This window comes from Paramisgurnus dabryanus, chromosome 9 (assembly GCF_030506205.2).
Source record: "Paramisgurnus dabryanus chromosome 9, PD_genome_1.1, whole genome shotgun sequence".
Taxonomy (NCBI): domain Eukaryota; kingdom Metazoa; phylum Chordata; class Actinopteri; order Cypriniformes; family Cobitidae; genus Paramisgurnus; species Paramisgurnus dabryanus.
In genome coordinates, this window is record NC_133345.1 from 25,882,632 (window position 1) to 25,900,100 (window position 17,469).

The 17,469-nt window shown below is 36.9% G+C and overlaps 1 protein-coding gene across 2 annotated transcripts; it reads right to left on the reverse strand.

Annotated features, from left to right (window-relative positions):
* Window positions 1–1,177: 1,177 nt before the first annotated feature.
* On the reverse strand, window positions 1,178–17,459 carry kiaa0513 (KIAA0513 ortholog). Of its 2 annotated transcripts, XM_065278914.2 has the most exons (13): window positions 17,311–17,459; window positions 12,817–13,284; window positions 11,359–11,458; window positions 10,812–10,885; window positions 10,570–10,640; window positions 9,764–9,968; window positions 9,518–9,558; window positions 7,386–7,461; window positions 7,130–7,207; window positions 6,609–6,638; window positions 3,847–3,927; window positions 2,786–2,880; window positions 1,178–2,651 (listed from the first exon to the last, which is right to left on the reverse strand). In XM_065278914.2, exons 2-13 carry the CDS (start codon window positions 13,179–13,181, stop codon window positions 2,602–2,604), a joined length of 1,266 nt encoding a protein of 421 aa, XP_065134986.2. In that variant the 5' UTR covers window positions 13,182–13,284; window positions 17,311–17,459; the 3' UTR covers window positions 1,178–2,601. The 2 variants fall into 2 exon arrangements, with proteins under 2 accessions (XP_065134986.2, XP_065134988.2); XM_065278916.2 differs by lacking the exon at window positions 6,609–6,638.
* Between the last annotated feature and the right edge of the window lie 10 nt (window positions 17,460–17,469).

Below are 17,469 nucleotides of genomic sequence, written 5' to 3' on the forward strand. Positions count from 1 at the left end.
TTATATCTGATTGGACCATTAGCATCTCGATAAAAAATAACCAAAAAGTTTCAATATTTTTCCTATTTAAACATTTAAAATCCCCTTGTTTACTTTCAATAGCAGGGGACTTTTTTCAGGCGCTGCGTAATATCACTACGCCTGCTGCCGCCATGTTACAGCAGCAAAGTCCTTGATTATAACGCCAGAATGAGAGTATAGTTCCTAGCCATATCTGCCTAGAAAATCTCAACTTTTAATTTTCTGGCGATCTTAGTACAGGATGTAACTACAGAAGAGTCAAGTTTTAAATAGGAAATATATCAAAACTCTTTGGTTATTTTTAGTGTGATGCTAATGGTCCAATCAGATTCAATGAATTATGCTAAGCTATACTAAAAAAGGTACCGCCACACCCGGAGATCAGCTGAATGGACTCCAAAACGGTAAAAATCAAATGTTTAACTCTAGGGGAGCTGGAAAATGAGCATATTTAAAAAAAATGTGGAGTGTCACTTTAAGAGCAATTTAATAAATCCATTTTAAATGCACTTTTAATGTAAGAATTTAAAAATAAACTTTATTATTGTTTAATATTAAGTAATATTAATCACAGTATTTTGTAAGATAATAATGGAAAGAGCTGGCACTACAACACAAGTACATTAGCAATTGTAATGCCTTAAATCATGGGTTCTCAAACGGGGGACCACAACCATGATGGTGCCAGGGGGGTGCCAGTTTAATGACATTTTTAAAATACATACATTTGTAGTATAATAAATTATAAATTCTGTATAATTACTAAGTCTACTTACCAACAGCACTACATTGTAAAATTTTATATATTTTGTTTTGGAATGTTTTATGTCTAAAATTTTCAACATACACAGGAGGTGGTGTGTGGAATGCCAAAAAAGTTTGAGAACAATTGCTTAAAGGAGCATTTCACCCATAGAAACATTAATCTTTATTGAAAGTGTGTCATATTTGTAGTCGAAATGTAACATACATTTCGAATTTGGTGCCTATATGACAGAGAAAAGGGGTGTTTGTAGTCTCACCCCCTCAAGTGAGGAAATGATGCATGACCATTCAAAAACATGACTGGGGTTCTAACTATACAAAGCTTAATGCAAATGGGTGAAGTGTCCCTTTAAATAATAAAAATGCTCATATCAAGACAGAAAACCAATAATAACATCTGTATTTTTTATTACAAACACTTTACATCTTAGAGGGAGGGTAAAGTACTCTCATGGGTTTTCAGGTACGTTCCAATAGGAATTTTAGGGCACTTGGGAAAAATATGTGGACCGTTGTGCTAACAATCAACATTAATTTACACATACAGCGAAATGCAAATACCAGACCAAATCAATTGACATCCAGCACATTGCTATGACCATGCACTCACATACACATACAAACATCAAATAAATTACCAACTATCTGCCCATCCCTTTAAACCACGTTATATATAGTTATCTGATTCATCAAAACAATCTGTATTTACAAAGCAAATATATACATTTGAATTTTCCTCACATGGACAACACATGACTGAAAACAAGCTCTTAAACACCCCACTCGGTGGTTGCCGTTCACCTCCACTCGCCTTAAATCAAAGCAAAGGGTTTTGATCCCTCTATTGGCCTGAAATGTAATTGCACAACAGTGTACGCTGATTTTAATGCATGCACTAAGACACAACACTGCACAACACCAATAAGCTCTGTTCTAAAGAGCCACATTGTATTAACTGATGGCAATACAAACAGCAAGCATTATGCATACAACATAAGCACATCTCCTAACTGGGTACATGTAAACGTTAGTCTGGTAACGCTACGTTTGTGGAAAGTCACAAATAACAGCATGCTGACACGAGTTTGCTTGCACTAAAATGGACTAGGAAAGATCACTGATCAATAAATGAATAAAGGCACTTCAAACAGGGGAGAAAATACATCGTTCCAGTCTGCATGTACTGTATGAGGATGTCAGACACTAGTAATACTTCATTTATCCATATAGGAAGAACACAAAAGACCATGTGATACCTAACCTGACAAGAGCTGATGATCTAATTCTTTTGAGCTAAAATAATATAGATGATGTCTACATTAAAACCGGTTCATCAAGGCAGTATGATAAATTGGACGGATGAGGACTAAAGCTAAAGACGACGAGTGAGATTATCAGAATGTAGATTTTGTGTACTTGCACAAAGGACACGTTTTTACCATTATAAACTTACTCTAGATTCACATATATGTTTAAGGATACAGGATTTGTTCAACAAAACCACTTGGGATGGCATATATACTGTATCACTAGCTCATAACATTACATTAACATCACACAATATAACTCCATATGTATATTACGACTTTTAATGATGCTCGTGGACTGTACTGATGTTATGTTACATACTGATATATATTGCTATTCAGATGTTTAGATATAATGGAGAACGTACTGTTTTTCATTGCAGCTGGGCACTGCATGCATTTCTGTACTGGTTGGTATGACATGTTGCTGTATAAGTAATAGTGGTCATTAGTGATTGAACCAGTAAAGTGATGTGGAGCGTTTTTCGATGATTTCAGGCTTTGCCGTTCATTCTGCAGCCATCTGCTCAATATGGTCTAACAGTAGCTTGTTTTGCTCTGTATCAGGAAAACAAAACATGTGATGCATACATACACTGAATTAAGGTTTTAAACGTGAAAATTAAAAATATAATTTTTTGTATTCTCAAAGAAAAAATGTCGAGCTGTACGTTTTAGGAAAATGTCGTTACCTTCATTTAGGTTTCCAATGACCGCTTGTTTCTTCAGAAAGTCATTGCAGAGTTTTTTGCTCAGTCCAAAAGCAACCATGTTATGGGTGAATGTTCTAGATGCGCAAACATAGGCATTGGCTCAGAACTACAGTATCAGTAGTATAACATTCAAATCAGCGAACATTTGTGACCCTGTCTGTTAAATTATGGCTGAAGTCTCAATCATTTTTGTTTAAGATTAGAAGCATCAAAGTTTCAGTCAATAATTTCGCATTGATTTCTATCTTTGACATGACCTTAAAGGCGGGGTGCATGATCTCTGAAACCAATGCTGATATTTGAAATCACATAAACAACACACATACGCAACCCAGGCAATGATGTTGGTAAGTAGACATGCCCCTTACTGCTGATTGGCTACGAGTGTGTTTTGGTACTCGGCCCGACTCCTTTTCCAAAGTGTTTTTTTTTTAATCATGCACCCCGCCTTTAACAAAAATGAAAATTCTGTCATAATTTATTAACTCTCATGTTGTTACAAACCTGTACAAATTGTTTTGTTCTGATGAACCTGAAGAAAGATATTTTGAGTAATGTTTGTAACCAAACCGATCAGAGGCCCCATTGACTTCCATAGTAGAAAAAAAGTCAATGGGGCCTTTGGTGGGTTTGGTTACAAACATTCCTTAAAATTTCATCCGCACAAAGAAATTATACAGGTTTGTAACAACATAAGAGTGCGTAAATGATGACATCATTTTCATTTTTTTGGTGAACTACTTCATTCAATTTACTCAATTTTTTTAGTGGTTGCAATCAATTTATTTAAGCTACATTTAAACAAAGTATGAATCATTTTTTTCAGTGAATGTTAATTTTGTTACACAATGTTATTTATGTTATGTAGGATGATTTTGTAAGAATATTTTTTTATTTAAGAATAAATATTTTGTAGAAAATGTGTAGTAAATTATGTAGTAAATCATAAAAAAATGACTTTAGCTTTTTTTCAGACAGAGTCACATATTTACATGTTTTCTTTACCAAAATAACCCAAAAACGATTGTCATGTGACTCACCCCAGCTGACCAAAGGTGATGTTCTCATTAAATCTGGAGCTATCATCTTTTTCTTCTTGGGTCATATGACACCACTTTTCTCTGAAGGTACAACAATAGATCATGGTCAGAGATCAGCAACATTTTGCTTTATTGTTCATCAAAGATGAGCGAAACCATGAAGAGGACAACATCAAGACACACTGCTTTAATATAAGCATTTACAAAAGCATTCATTCATAAACCATGAAAATATTGTTACAATGGGAGGTTAGAGAGTTAAAAGGCATAAAGCGATCATACAAAATGTGCTAGCCAAACAACATTAGTGCTCATGCATAATCATAAACAAACATTTCTGAAGTAGGTTTAGTGAGCGGTCAGCTGTAACCATGGTTCACGATGAATCAGAACATAAAAACACAACAAAAAAATAATAATAATAAGCATATGACCAACACAACCACAGCATAATTCAGTTCACAAACAGGAAAAAATGCTCAGGCAAACAGACTAGTATGCATTTTTTCTATGTACAATGTTCCTTTACTAAAAAATAAATTAGCTTTTTTTTTAATAAATAAAATAAATAAAAATTTTTTTAGCAAAACAAATTGTTGCCATCTTATGAAAATATACAAGTTAGATCAGTTTAAATATGTAAAATCATCATCTCAATGTGCTTTACTATTTAAACGTAACCTAATATAAGAAATTCAATTTTATTTGTTGCTTAAACAGAAATGTGTGTCGCCTGTGTTTACACAACCACCCTGTAGTGATAAAAATCTGCCCACTCCTTTTTCTAAATCCCTGTAAAATTTGTGACAAGCTGTTGCCGTTTTCTGAGCAAACTGACGTCATGTTGCAAAGTTCAAACAATATGGTTAGGTCACAATTTCCATTTTAAATCTTCTTTACATAATTAATTACTGCACATTCATTATGAACAATAAAATAAGGCGAGTCTTATTAAAAACGGTGTACGTTTTTTAGTATAGGCAGTAAAGGAAGAGGGAAGCAGAGGCTTATTTGCATTTAAAAAGACACACAAAACAGCACTTTTTAATACATGGTATAATAAATGATCTTTATGATATTTGGACCTAAAACTTCTGGGAAAACCTGAGATAAATATTACATCTTTTTAAAAATTACACTATTATGAGACCTTTAAGTTAATATTAGGGTCCATAGCACTAACTTGGGTTATGTTTTAAACTTTAATTCGTTCCCTGCCATTGATGGGATTTAACGGCAATCCATATTTCTGCTATTACTCGACTTATAAAACATCAAAGCATCTATGGTTTCAAAAACAGTAAAAACTCGGTGTACGTTTTGATTATCGCTTTGAATCTGATCTCTAACAAAAGTCCTTTACAAAAATTTTAATTATCTCAGCTTTTGGCTAAAAGTTTTGTATTTTTGAAGTAAACATACCCATATTTGAGAGGGGATTGAAAGAGAACAAATGAAGTTAGGATGGGTCTGTTCATTTGATTTATTGTATGTGTATATATTTAAAGAAGACATTTTCTGAAAGGAATTTTGTAAAAAATAATAAAACATGATGGCACTGGCTGGCAACTTAAAAAAAAAATGCCGATGGGGAAAGAGTTAATAGTACTCAAGGTTGGGGTTCATTTAAATTCCTATCCCTAACTTTGAACATAAGCAATAGTGGTGTTTTCAAAGCTATTCTTAGTCAGCTGTTCTTAAAATTAACATTGTATCGGGGAATAAGATGCACCCTGCATGCGGTGATAAGAAAATACAGCAAATAATGCATTAGTGCAAATAATGAGTCTATGAGGAAAAGTCAAGACAGAACACACATTCAATACACTGTTATGGAGAAGCTACATACTATATATTTTTTTTTAAACCATGACAACCAAGGATAGTCATTGCACTACAGAAATTACATTTTTTTAACGCAGCTTGTACACTTTATCAAGTACATTTTTTACAGAATCTTCAAAATGACTTCAAAATTTACGAAAATACTGTAGTATTTAAGTTCCATAATGCCCTCGGAGACAAAATAAAACTGTACAATGTAGACATTACAATTAAAAAGCATTATCCCAATACCAAATGTAACCAACACGAATGCTTTTTTGGCTGCCCTGCAGTTTCCTTTGAGTACCAGTGTTATCTGAATATCACAGGGCTTCCTGACTGTATCCTGCTTTGACATATAATGTTATTGTGGCATTTTAGCTAAAATGTCTGTTGTGCAATCTATGTTTTTTAATGCTGGCCCAAATTTACATCGTCACCCCCTGTGTGACTGTGCCCTACAAAGGGTGTTAGTGACTGACGACCTCAGTCTTATGGTATGATGACAAATTTTTCATTTTTGGCTGAACTATCCATTTAAAGGTGCACTGTGTAGATTTTTAGCAGCATCTAGTGGTGATATTGTGAATTGCAGCCAAAGGCTCAGTACACTGCTCACCCCTCTCTTTTAAAATGCATAGTGAAGCTACGGTAGCTGCCAGAGAACAAACATATGAGACAACATAGTGACAAAACACGCTCTATAGATCTGTATGTAGAAAAAAATGCTTATTTTTAGGTAATTTAAACAATGCAGTTCATTATGTAAAGTCTAATGTATAATATATTAGATTTCTGTCAAAAGATCCTTCTAAAAGTTACACAATGCATCTTTAAGATGTGTCCTAATCTGAACTTAATGTTCTCAAGCTCTGCTATTTTTATGCTTCCTCTTTTCTTAGCTTTGTCCAGAGCAGCAGACGAAATGAAGGACAGACCTTTCATCTTTTTCTTCCTCAGCCGTCCGCCTGCGTGAGGCAGCAAGGCACAGGGAGATAAAGGGTTAAAGTCACATGCAGAGAAAGAGAGAGAGAGCCACAGAGAGAAAGAAAGTCAAGACAGTATGATGAGCAGATGAGCACTGTGGAAGGGTAAACCACAAAAGACAGGATGCGGCTGGAGGGCTCGTCCAGACATCAGTATCAGACATTTCTACTACAAATACTGCATTACGCCGTCATACGCACTGGGCACGCAGTCACGCACCTCAGCCTGAAATACCTTAGAAGTTTATTGTAACATCACTAACAATCTATCACACGCATAAACTCTCCGTCTCTCCCTCTGGCTTTTACAGACGCACAAACAAACACAGTCTACACAAACACGCAATCTAACATGTGCATTAGGTGCCGTGCAAAGCCTGTTTGATTTAATAGCACGATATATTAGGAGAAAGAGGAAAAAGGAGTCCTGTTAAAGTTGTTTGGCATGATTTGAAAACCCTGCACTCGCTCACCTGGTGGTAGGGGATCTTTTATTTCTCTCGCAATGGACGGCATCAAAAAACGCTGCGTTCCAAAACCTCAGCGTGTGCCTAATAAATGAGGTAAAGAGACCACACCAGCGTTAACATTAATATGTGGTGCATGATCTGTAATACTGGACAAGATGCTTTAGTGTATTACAGTAATAAAACATGTTCGTAAAAGGAAATACATTTCCTATTTATCCCAGTGATTTTGGGGATTAGGGAGGATTTACCGACTACCTACCAAATGGGCTGCTGTTTCAGGTGTGTGTACAGGTAAATCTTCTCTTCTTTTTTCTCCGGAGAGAGGGGAGGAGAAACTACAAGATACGCAGGCAGAACACAAGGTTAACAACTATTCCACTAACACCTGTATTTTACTTAAAGCGACAGTTCACCCAAAAATTAAACTTCTGTCATCATTTACTCACCATCATGTTGTTACAAACTTGAATTAATTTCTTTGTTCTACTGAACACAAAGGAAGATATTTCGAGCAATGTTTGTAACCAAACCACTCTTTTCCCGCTATTGACGAGTTAACATGTCAATTAAGAGAAACGCTTCCCTGACAATGACGAGTATTTAAGGCTTTCTGCAATACCGCTAATATCCACCAGGTGGATAAAACCCGGTGCAACTTATAAAACCCAGAAGTATCGCCCTAGGGCAAACAGCTGTATGTCCGTGTAGGTTTTGAGGATCGCTCTGAATCTGATCTCTATCAAAAGACAAAAAATGGAATTATCTCAGCTTTTTGCTTAAAATTGGGTGTTTTTAAAGAAACCTGTCCATATTTGAGAGGTGATAAAAAGAGAATGAATGTAGGATGAAACGTGTTTTGTTTGAAAGCAGAGGGTCTGTTCTTTTATTTGATATATTGTTTGTTTATATCATAGACTGTAAAAAATTATGGACGTGTTGTCTGTTACACTACCCATATGTTTTTGAAGCTTAAAGAGCTTGTCGCCTTTCGTCGCCATCTTGGCCGCGAGTCACTGTGCGTCACTCGCGGATATCCGAAAATGGGTAAAGATGGCTGTTCAACCGTCACTCAAGTGGCCACGCCCTTAATTATGCAGAACTTTAAGGCTTAATATAATTTAAACGGATGAGTTACAAAAAAATTCACCCCCTCACAGTTGTCATGAAGTGCAAAATTAGCTATATATGGTACAAAAAAATGTTGTACCAGGCTGTAAACATATTATTTCTACTGTTAAGTTGGCCATTTTAACATTGAGGTCTATGGGAATTGACTCCCTTTTGGAGCCAGCCTCTAGCGGCAAGTCGAGGAATTGCAGTTAAAATCACTTCCCTCGGTTTATATATTTTAAGAAGAACATTTTCTTGAAGGCATTCTGGAAGCACCATTGATTTCAAGTAGTATTTTTTTTCTACTGTGGAAGTCATTAGTCCCTTTCACACATACAGTCTTTACTGGTAAATTGCAGTTAACAGGTGTTGTGTGAACAGAACCTTTCCGGTAAATCAGTGCTCCCAATTTACCAGTAAGACAGGTTGTAAGATTACCAGTAATACTGGTAAGCGCTATGTGTGAACAAAAAATATAGGATTACCGGCATTTAGAACGGACGACGTCAGACTGCGCTGACAGATCGGGCCAATCAGAACGTCTTTGTACAGGTAACACGTTTACCCCCGCTCTGTTTATGGACGTTTCCACACACATGCTGCTTAAAAGTCGAGCACACCTGAAGTTAACATCCACATTTCTTCACCAAAGTTGTTTAAAACAGCTTACCATATATTTGCCAAATTGCCGACGTCCTTAGCACACCATCTGTGAAGCCTAATGTGCAAACGCAGGTTCCGTTTGACGCCGCCTAACACAATGTTGTTTGGTCACGAGCAACTTCGCGACCGTTTGCCACAGATGTGAAAACAACAAAATACGGACCGACGATATTAAGTCATAACCCGCCATTGTTTACAAATACGACACGGAGCTCGCCGGTCGCGCGACACAGGTAACTTCCGCTTTCTCTCCGAGTTTACCTGTATTTTGATACTGATGCGTGAATGCTTACTGGTAAAAAGACGGAACGTCACTGCATGTGTGAACAGCACATTTTTGTATTTACTGGTAAATTCATTCTGGTAAATTTAGGGTAATTTACCAGAATTTCTGTGTGAAAGAGGCTCATGTTTCCTGCTTCATTACAAATATCTTCCTTTGTGTTAAGCAGAACAATAAAATTCATATAGGTTCGTAACAACATGAGGGTAAGTAAATGATAACAGGATTTTCTTTTTTGGGTGAACTATCCCTTTAAAGTGTGTTATGATGACAGACACAATCCCTGTGGGTCAAGTGCTTGCTCAAGAGCACAGCCATGTTACTTGGTAAAGTACCTGGAGTTTTGGGTTTCTGTTCGGCTGCTTGATCTGTGTCACTGTGAAGAGTATAATAAGAACAGAATGAGTTTGTGAGGAGCCATATTAAAGATACAGTAAGTCACAAAGGTCGACATGTTGTCCAACAAAAAAGTAACTGATTATAAAGGGTAAAACTTGTTTATGTTTAGCAGTGGCAGAGCTGCATCTTTAAAGTGGTACTCAAAGTCAAAGTAAGCCATCTAAAAGATAAATCTCCCTCACTCATTCTTACGACCCAATGGTCCTCTCAGTTTGCTTTCCAGACCCCCGAAAAATCCTTTAACATCGGTCTTTGCAGAAGTGTTTTTGAGCAATCGCTCTGCAATGTCTTTCTTCCCAGAGAGCCAGACCTTTCCACTTCGCAGGTACGAGTCGATCCCCCCGCTGGGTCTCTCCAGCAGCTCTGTGGGAGACAGCTGTAACTTACCTGTCAAAAATTGAAAATGAATTTATTAAAAATGGCACACTATGGATACACATAATGGTAATTTTGAATGCAAAATAATAGCTTTTTAGTGTTTAGGCTTTGTTGAATTTTTGTTTTTATATCCAAATTTGAGTGTACATATACAGTACTGTGCAAAAGTCTTAGGCCACCACCACCAGACTTGTTGTTATAGAGGTTTTAATGTCCATCTATATTTACTTTTCAATCTATTTTATTAAGATACAAACAGAAAATAAAGGAAATATGTACAAAATAATAAAGAATTAAATTTTCAGGACTAAATGTCTAATTTTGGAATGGTGGCCTAAGACTTTGCGAAGATGTGTTTAGTCCCAAGAGAATTTAGTTTATATAAATATATATGTGCTTGTTTGTATATGTGTGTTTGTTTTATATATGTTTAGAATTCAGGATATTACTGCCTTTATAAACTTTACTTGAAAACACGTTAAAATAGCAAATATCTAATTGGCTGTTGTAAACACAATAAAAGAAGAGTTATAGCTTAGTCATAAGCTTTAACAGGAAGAGGAAAATGGGTGTTACTTTCCAGATTAACACAAACTCTAAGAATGCTTACCCATGTAATAATACGTGAAGCACATGGTCATGAGATGTTTAGCAGGGCTATAATCGTCCATCTGGTAGCATCTGTCAATCAATCAAAATAATCTCGGTCACATGTGGATCCTGCCGTATACCCACACACACATATTTTTCCTGACGTCCACAGAGAATTCATTTCAGTTTTGTGCAGTTTTGGCGACACTGTGTAAGTTGTCTTCCATGTAACTTCAAAGATGTTATCAGAGATGTACTTACTCAAACAAAACAACAGCAAAGGACTGCACGAGCCTGTAGAACGTCTGCTCACTAACACATTTGGAGTGGCAGCGCTGCAAATACAACAAAGTGTTACTATGTTTACTTATATACGGTATATACATGGCACATATATGAAGATATGACAGCTTGAGTACTCAGTAGACACAAATGTTGCATTTTTTCTACGAGCTGTGTCAACAAAAGAATAGTAACATATTAAAACCATGTCTCAAAAACACAATGCCTTGTGTTCACCTTTTTCTGTTGGGGACCACATTTAAGTGTAGCTAAAAAGCTTAATATTATATTGTATATTAAATAAACACACCATGTGCGTGTGTACTGTTGTAAGAAAAGCGCTTCTGCCTGAAGTGCAAGGCCTCTGCTTATTCACGTGACTAAGAGGTGTGAATACACCAGACCACAAGGTACAAAAGTTAAAAAGTTGTGCAAGTTACAAGTTAAGTCATTTACTTATGAAAACTATTAAGTGCTTTGTGCCCATCCCTACAGTCCATACAGAGGTGGGTTGCTGGCCTTATACCTGTGCACTGACATATTTGGCGAACCACTCCCTTCCTTTCCCGTTCTCTCCGGTACACAGCTCTCCAAAGTGAGCCTTTTCCTCCTGATCAAAGTCCTCTCTGAGAGACAGAAGGAGAATAAAAGACACAGGGAGTAGTGGCAGAAGTAGAGAGGAAGTAAATAAAACAACAGTAAGTCACATTCTTGAAAAAACATAGAAAACAGTTGCAATGTGCCTTTAATTCAGTATGAAATTTCCACTTGATTTAAAAAGACAGTTCAATGAAAAGTTAATTTTGTTATTGTGTCATCCTGTCATTTCCAACACGAGCAGATGTTTTCCTAAATGTCCTTTTAATATAACACATGTAAGACAAAGAGCAGGGGCTGTCAAAATCCAAAAAAGGCAAAGAAGAGAAACATCTGAAAACTATTTCACAATTTTTTTAATGAAAAAGGAGTTTAACTTTAGTCAATGTGAAATAATCAAACTTTGATGCTAAAATTAGAGTGTTTCTTAAAGGGATAGTTCAGCCGTAAATGATATTAAACCCATGATTTACTCACCACAAAGCCGTCCGAGATGCATATGTCCATCATTTTTCAGACTAACACATTTTCAGTTATTTTAGAAAATGCTAAACAGTAAAGTTATGGGGTCCACCTCCTTCAAGTACAAAAAATGTGCATATATCCTTTCCCAAAGAAATCCAAATGGCTCCAGGATGATAAACAAAGGTCTTCTGTGGGTAACCCGCGTGGTGTTGTTGTAGAAATATCAAAAAAAAGAAAACTTTATAAACGAAAATAACTAGCTTCCGGTAGAGCCGCCATCTTAGTCGCGTTCGCATTCAAGATGAGATCGTATGCAGTTTACGCTACTAGGGTGGCCATTCGTGCCAGTTCCGCCGGACACGTCCCGAACATGTTTTCGGGTTCGTTCTCCGGAAGTCGCGTTGGTCGACCGCATACGTCATCAAGGTTTAATATTTTGGGTATAATTTCAGAAAAGCAACCGTTACATTTCAAGGTAAGAATGAAACTACAATGATTGTAAGTCTTAAAAGAAATACATTTAATTTTCTAATGTATTTTAACTGAAATGTGAGAACCTCGATGACGTATGCGGGCGACTTCCGGAGAACGAACCCGAAAACATGTTCGGGACGTGTCCGGCGGAACTGGCACGAATGGCCACCCTATACGCTACGCTAATACTCTCTCCTGAATACAGAGGAGTCTAAAATGGCAGTGCTACCGGAAGCTAGTTATTTTCGTTTATAAAGTTTTACATTTGGATATTTCTACAACAAAACAGCGTGGATTACCCTCAGAAGACATTTTGTAAAATAACTGAAAATGTGTTCGTCTGAAAATGATGGAACTATGCATCTCGAGTGGCTTTGGAGTGGGTAAATCATGGGTTAATATCATTTTTAACCGACCTATTATTTAATTTATTGGTGTATTGCATCACCTTCCATGGAACAACTTTTCCACATAGCTTTTCATAAACGCTCGTATTTCTGTCTCTTCCGGATCCTCTGCGCTGTGACTGGAGCACGACGAGGAACGGCGTGTGCTCGACGGGTGCGATGGGGATTCTGGGTCCTCGTTCTCGCTGTCTGCAGACTCTGTAGCGTCACTGTCATCTCCTTCATCATCTACTCTGTGGGTGGGGGTCATGGGCTGAGGTAGCAAGGGCTCCACAGTGTTGGTACTCGCAGGCTCAGGTACGAGTGGCTCGGCTGAGAAAAAGTCCGTCCCGCAGACAGCAGAGGGTGCTGTTCCTTCTGTAGGAGAGTCAAATTCTATAAGGTTGCTTACTACGGCCCCCTCCATGCTGTTTTATGGGGGTAGTGGAGTTACTGGGCGAGCTATGGTGACGGCGGCCCAACAAACAACAAAGGTAACTCGCGTTCGTAGCTTGTCACAGCAGCTGGACCTAAAATTAAAAAAAGAACCTTGTTTTATAAATAAATATTACATTATTTAATCTGTTTATAAATATAATGTGAAGTATTCAAAACATTTTCACAAAGTCTAACATTACGCCATGAGAGCACTTTATTTTCTCTTTTCTCCAAAACTTCCTTGCAGCTGTGTTTATACTGACATGAGGCAGACTCTGTCAGAAATTGTTAATACACAGCTAGATCATAAAATCCATTACACAAAATGTTTTGTGTAAAAGCATGTTTTATTATGACTGCTAAGCATAAATCCAGAATAATGCAATGCAATGCAAGGGTGTCCTTCAATCTCAGGCCTCAAGGACAAGACTAATCTGTCTTGCATCACAAAACGAAATTGCATTAAATAAAACTAAAACTAAAATAAAAAACATGGCTCCATCACTTGATTTAGTATCATGGATACAGCATGATATAAACAGGCATGTAATCTTGCCTTGTGAAAACACCATCTGCTACTTTATCTACTGTACAACCCTGGAGATGAACTTATCAGAGCAATGACACATGCTTCCTTCTCATAATGAAACGAAGTAGACCTTACAAAGGCTTCGACCAAAGGCTTTTCTGAACGGCAGCCTCCGAATGTCAAATTGAATGAAAAGAGCATACAAGTTTTGCATGTAGTACAGCAGTCATTCATGTTACACTTGCATTATCAAAGTCAAAAAGCCCCCTCTGGGTTTATGTCAAAACCCTGAGACATACATTTGGACAGTGAAGATGGTTATGTAATGCAGGGATGGATGAGCATGCGTGACTTGGCAGGCTTACACGTTCGCACACATTTACATGTAGCAACCAATGTGTAACTGCTCTGCAAAAAAATATATATATATATATATATATACCTGCATCCCTGCCCTTACCTGTACGTAGGGCTAAAATAAGACATTTTATTTTACTGTAATTGTCAAAAATTTTAAAAAGGCATTCCAGCCCTGTTCATAGGGATGCCTGTAAAAGGTGTCATGTCCGCATAATCATTGTTTTTTGCTTTTACTGTGATAGATATAGTAGATGTGTTGAACTTCATGTAGCGCAGAATAATTATGTGTATGACATGATCACAGTATTGTGAGAATAATCCAAAAGCGGTACTGTCAAAAAAGTGTTGCGTCATGTCATGATTTGCCAATCGATCTGCGCAGTGCGGAACTACTTTTTAGCATTAAATTGTGTAATAATCGTTTAATAATGCTATGATATTGTCTTTTCCAATATGAGTATGGGAACACATTTGTGGTTTGCTAGATGAAGCGTACTTGGCACAAACAGTTGGAAAACACAAAGCAGTTCAGAGAAATTAGAGTCAACAGTGCCGAGAGAAATTTTATTTGGTGGATTTGGGATAAACCTCTTATGGGGGAGACGGTGGGCTGGCTGCTGTGCATGGTTAAGTTGGTCAAAAGAGATCAAAGCATATGAAGAGCGGCACGTCTGCTAAAATGAGATGGTGATATTGACTGAATGCTCTTGGCAAATATTATTTATGTGTTCATCAAATACTGCTGATTCAGATGAGCTTAATCCCAGCCTCACGCCATTCAGAAATAACAGCTTGTTGACAGAATCAATTAGCTTGCATTAGCTAAGTACAATCCATTGTACTTAGAGGGTTTTGCAGTGAAAGACAGTCAAATTTGTAACATTTATGAAAATAAGGCATTTTAATTACTGACTAATAACCTTTTCATTGCCATTACTGAATCTAAACATAAGAGCCTAATAAACATTCAACTAGAGGGTTTTGTATCTGAGCTCTTCATATACAACTACAAGTTTACTGCATTACAAATAAGGGCGGCGCAGAGGTTCAGTGGGTAGCACTGTTGCCTCACAGCACCCTGAAAAAAATAATATGCTGGATTTACTAAAAAAATTAATAGTGCATCATTTTTGCATCCAATTTTTTAAGTTAGTTTTACATGGAATTTTAAGCAGTTCAAGCTTAATTTTTTAAGCAATTGCTTAAAATTCCATGTGAAACTTGCTTTAAAAGAAGGACGCAAAAATGATGCACTATATTTTTTAGTAAATTCAGCGTATTATTTTTTACAGTGCAAGAAGGTACCTGGGTTAAATACAATACAGACTGCAGAGTAGGCATGGGCCAGTATGAGAATTTGGCGGTATGATGATAACCTTATGCAAAAATATCACAGTTTCACAATGTTGAGGTACTGCCATTGCAACACAACACAAATGTGTTATTTTCAAATGTCTGCGTATTCTAACAACAACTTTCAACTGGACATAATACATTTTATTTTTGAGCAACATACAACAATAAAGTAAAAATAAAACCTTAAATAATTAAAATGTAAACATCAAATCAATTACATGACTTAATGATTTAATTTTTTGGTTTAACACAGCTCATACCTTGGAAACGGTATCACCGGAATTTTTTGTAGTTTTGAAACCTTGACTCTTTAAGACCTATACTTTAAAATATATACCTTGAAACTTGCCTATACTTACTCCCAAGAGTGATTTAAATAGCATCCCTGGGCAGAACCAAATAATGCAAAATAGTGACTGACTAGTTACCAAACAAAACTTCAAGCTCAGATTTGTCTAGATTTAGCAGCATGCAAAACGTGCAAAAACATACATCAGCTGCCAAAGGGTTTGTCTGTACTCTGAAATGTAAGTGTGAGAATCTGTGCACTTCTGATGTGAAAATAAGGCTACAGAGAGGTTAATATCAGGCTGCTTTTTTTCATGGTTACGCAACACCACATCCTGCCATTTCCTAAAGGGAAGCCTCACGAATATCTCTCACAGTATCAAGACAATGTGATCTTACAGCAGTCTTTCTGTACAATCCAGGCATGGCAACAAAGAGCATGATTATTTATCTGATGGCTGCTGACCCATTATCACAGTTAGCATCAGTTTCAATAAAAGTCACATAAAACTCCAGAGTGCACGACTGAGAATTGCTTTTAAAATGGAGCTTTTCATCAATGACCTGCAGTTCAATTGAAGCAGACAAATTATCCTCTGCTTGACTCAAAAGGACCGCTTGTTTAAGGACCTGCAGTCAAGCAAGACTACTAATGTAATAATGATGATAAAGAAGACAAATCCAAAAGCTGGAACTCCCAAAACAATGCTTCGCAATACTTTGAATTACTGCAATAACAAATAAAGCAGATGAGGAAATAAAGAGATTAAGCAAGTAAGATTGATCTTTTTTCTGTGTAAGGTTCATGGTGGCACCATGGATTTCTTCAGAGAAGAATCTAAAACAAATACTCCTTCTGCACTAGGGCTTTAAACATTGTATTTGGCATCGTTTTAAAATAGTGCCTGTCAAAATACCAGTCTTATCAAAGACGATACACAGGCCAAATTCTTTTCAATGTAATCTCTTATAACTGCCATTATTTATAGCCCTAACAGCCATTGGATTTTTCTATGCTGCTGTAATAATAACCCTAATGATGTGTGTGTAGATAGATAGATAGATAGATAGATAGATAGATAGATAGATAGATAGATAGATAGATAGATAGATAGATAGATAGATAGATAGATAGATAGATAGATAGATAGATAGATAGATAGCCCAGAGAATGAAAGTACCTTCGTTTTTTTATTTACTTCACGTGGTCTTTACCATTCATTCCAGAACTCTGCAGTTCAGTTTGCCTTGCAAAATGAAACCCGCCCTCCACCATCATACTGTAAACAACACTGTACAATCAAAAGCGAGCGGATCATGAGCACACTGACGGCTATCTAGAAGGAAGACGTGGCTTAAAATAAGCAAAAGAACATTTATACTAGCGTTCATTAAAATGCGTTTGCATTAAAATGCACCTAGCGCAAGGTTACAACTGCGCTTACCAAACGGGGTATCTGCCAGCCAGCAAGCCAAGTAATTAACATCAATGCGTTACTTCAACGGTACATCTCGTTAGCCAAGCCGTAAAAACGACACGAATAAAATGACGACACGTGTGTTCCGGTTATTCATTTAAGGTTACCTGAAAAATCTTGTTAGATGATACTGAACATGGATGATCCAGGTAAAGCTTCGTTTCTTCAGTGCGTTGCGCTTTCCAGGCTGCTGTAACCAGTCGAAGTGTGCGCATGCGCACAACATCAGCAGCGTTGGAGGGGGACCCAGTGACGTCACTTCTCTA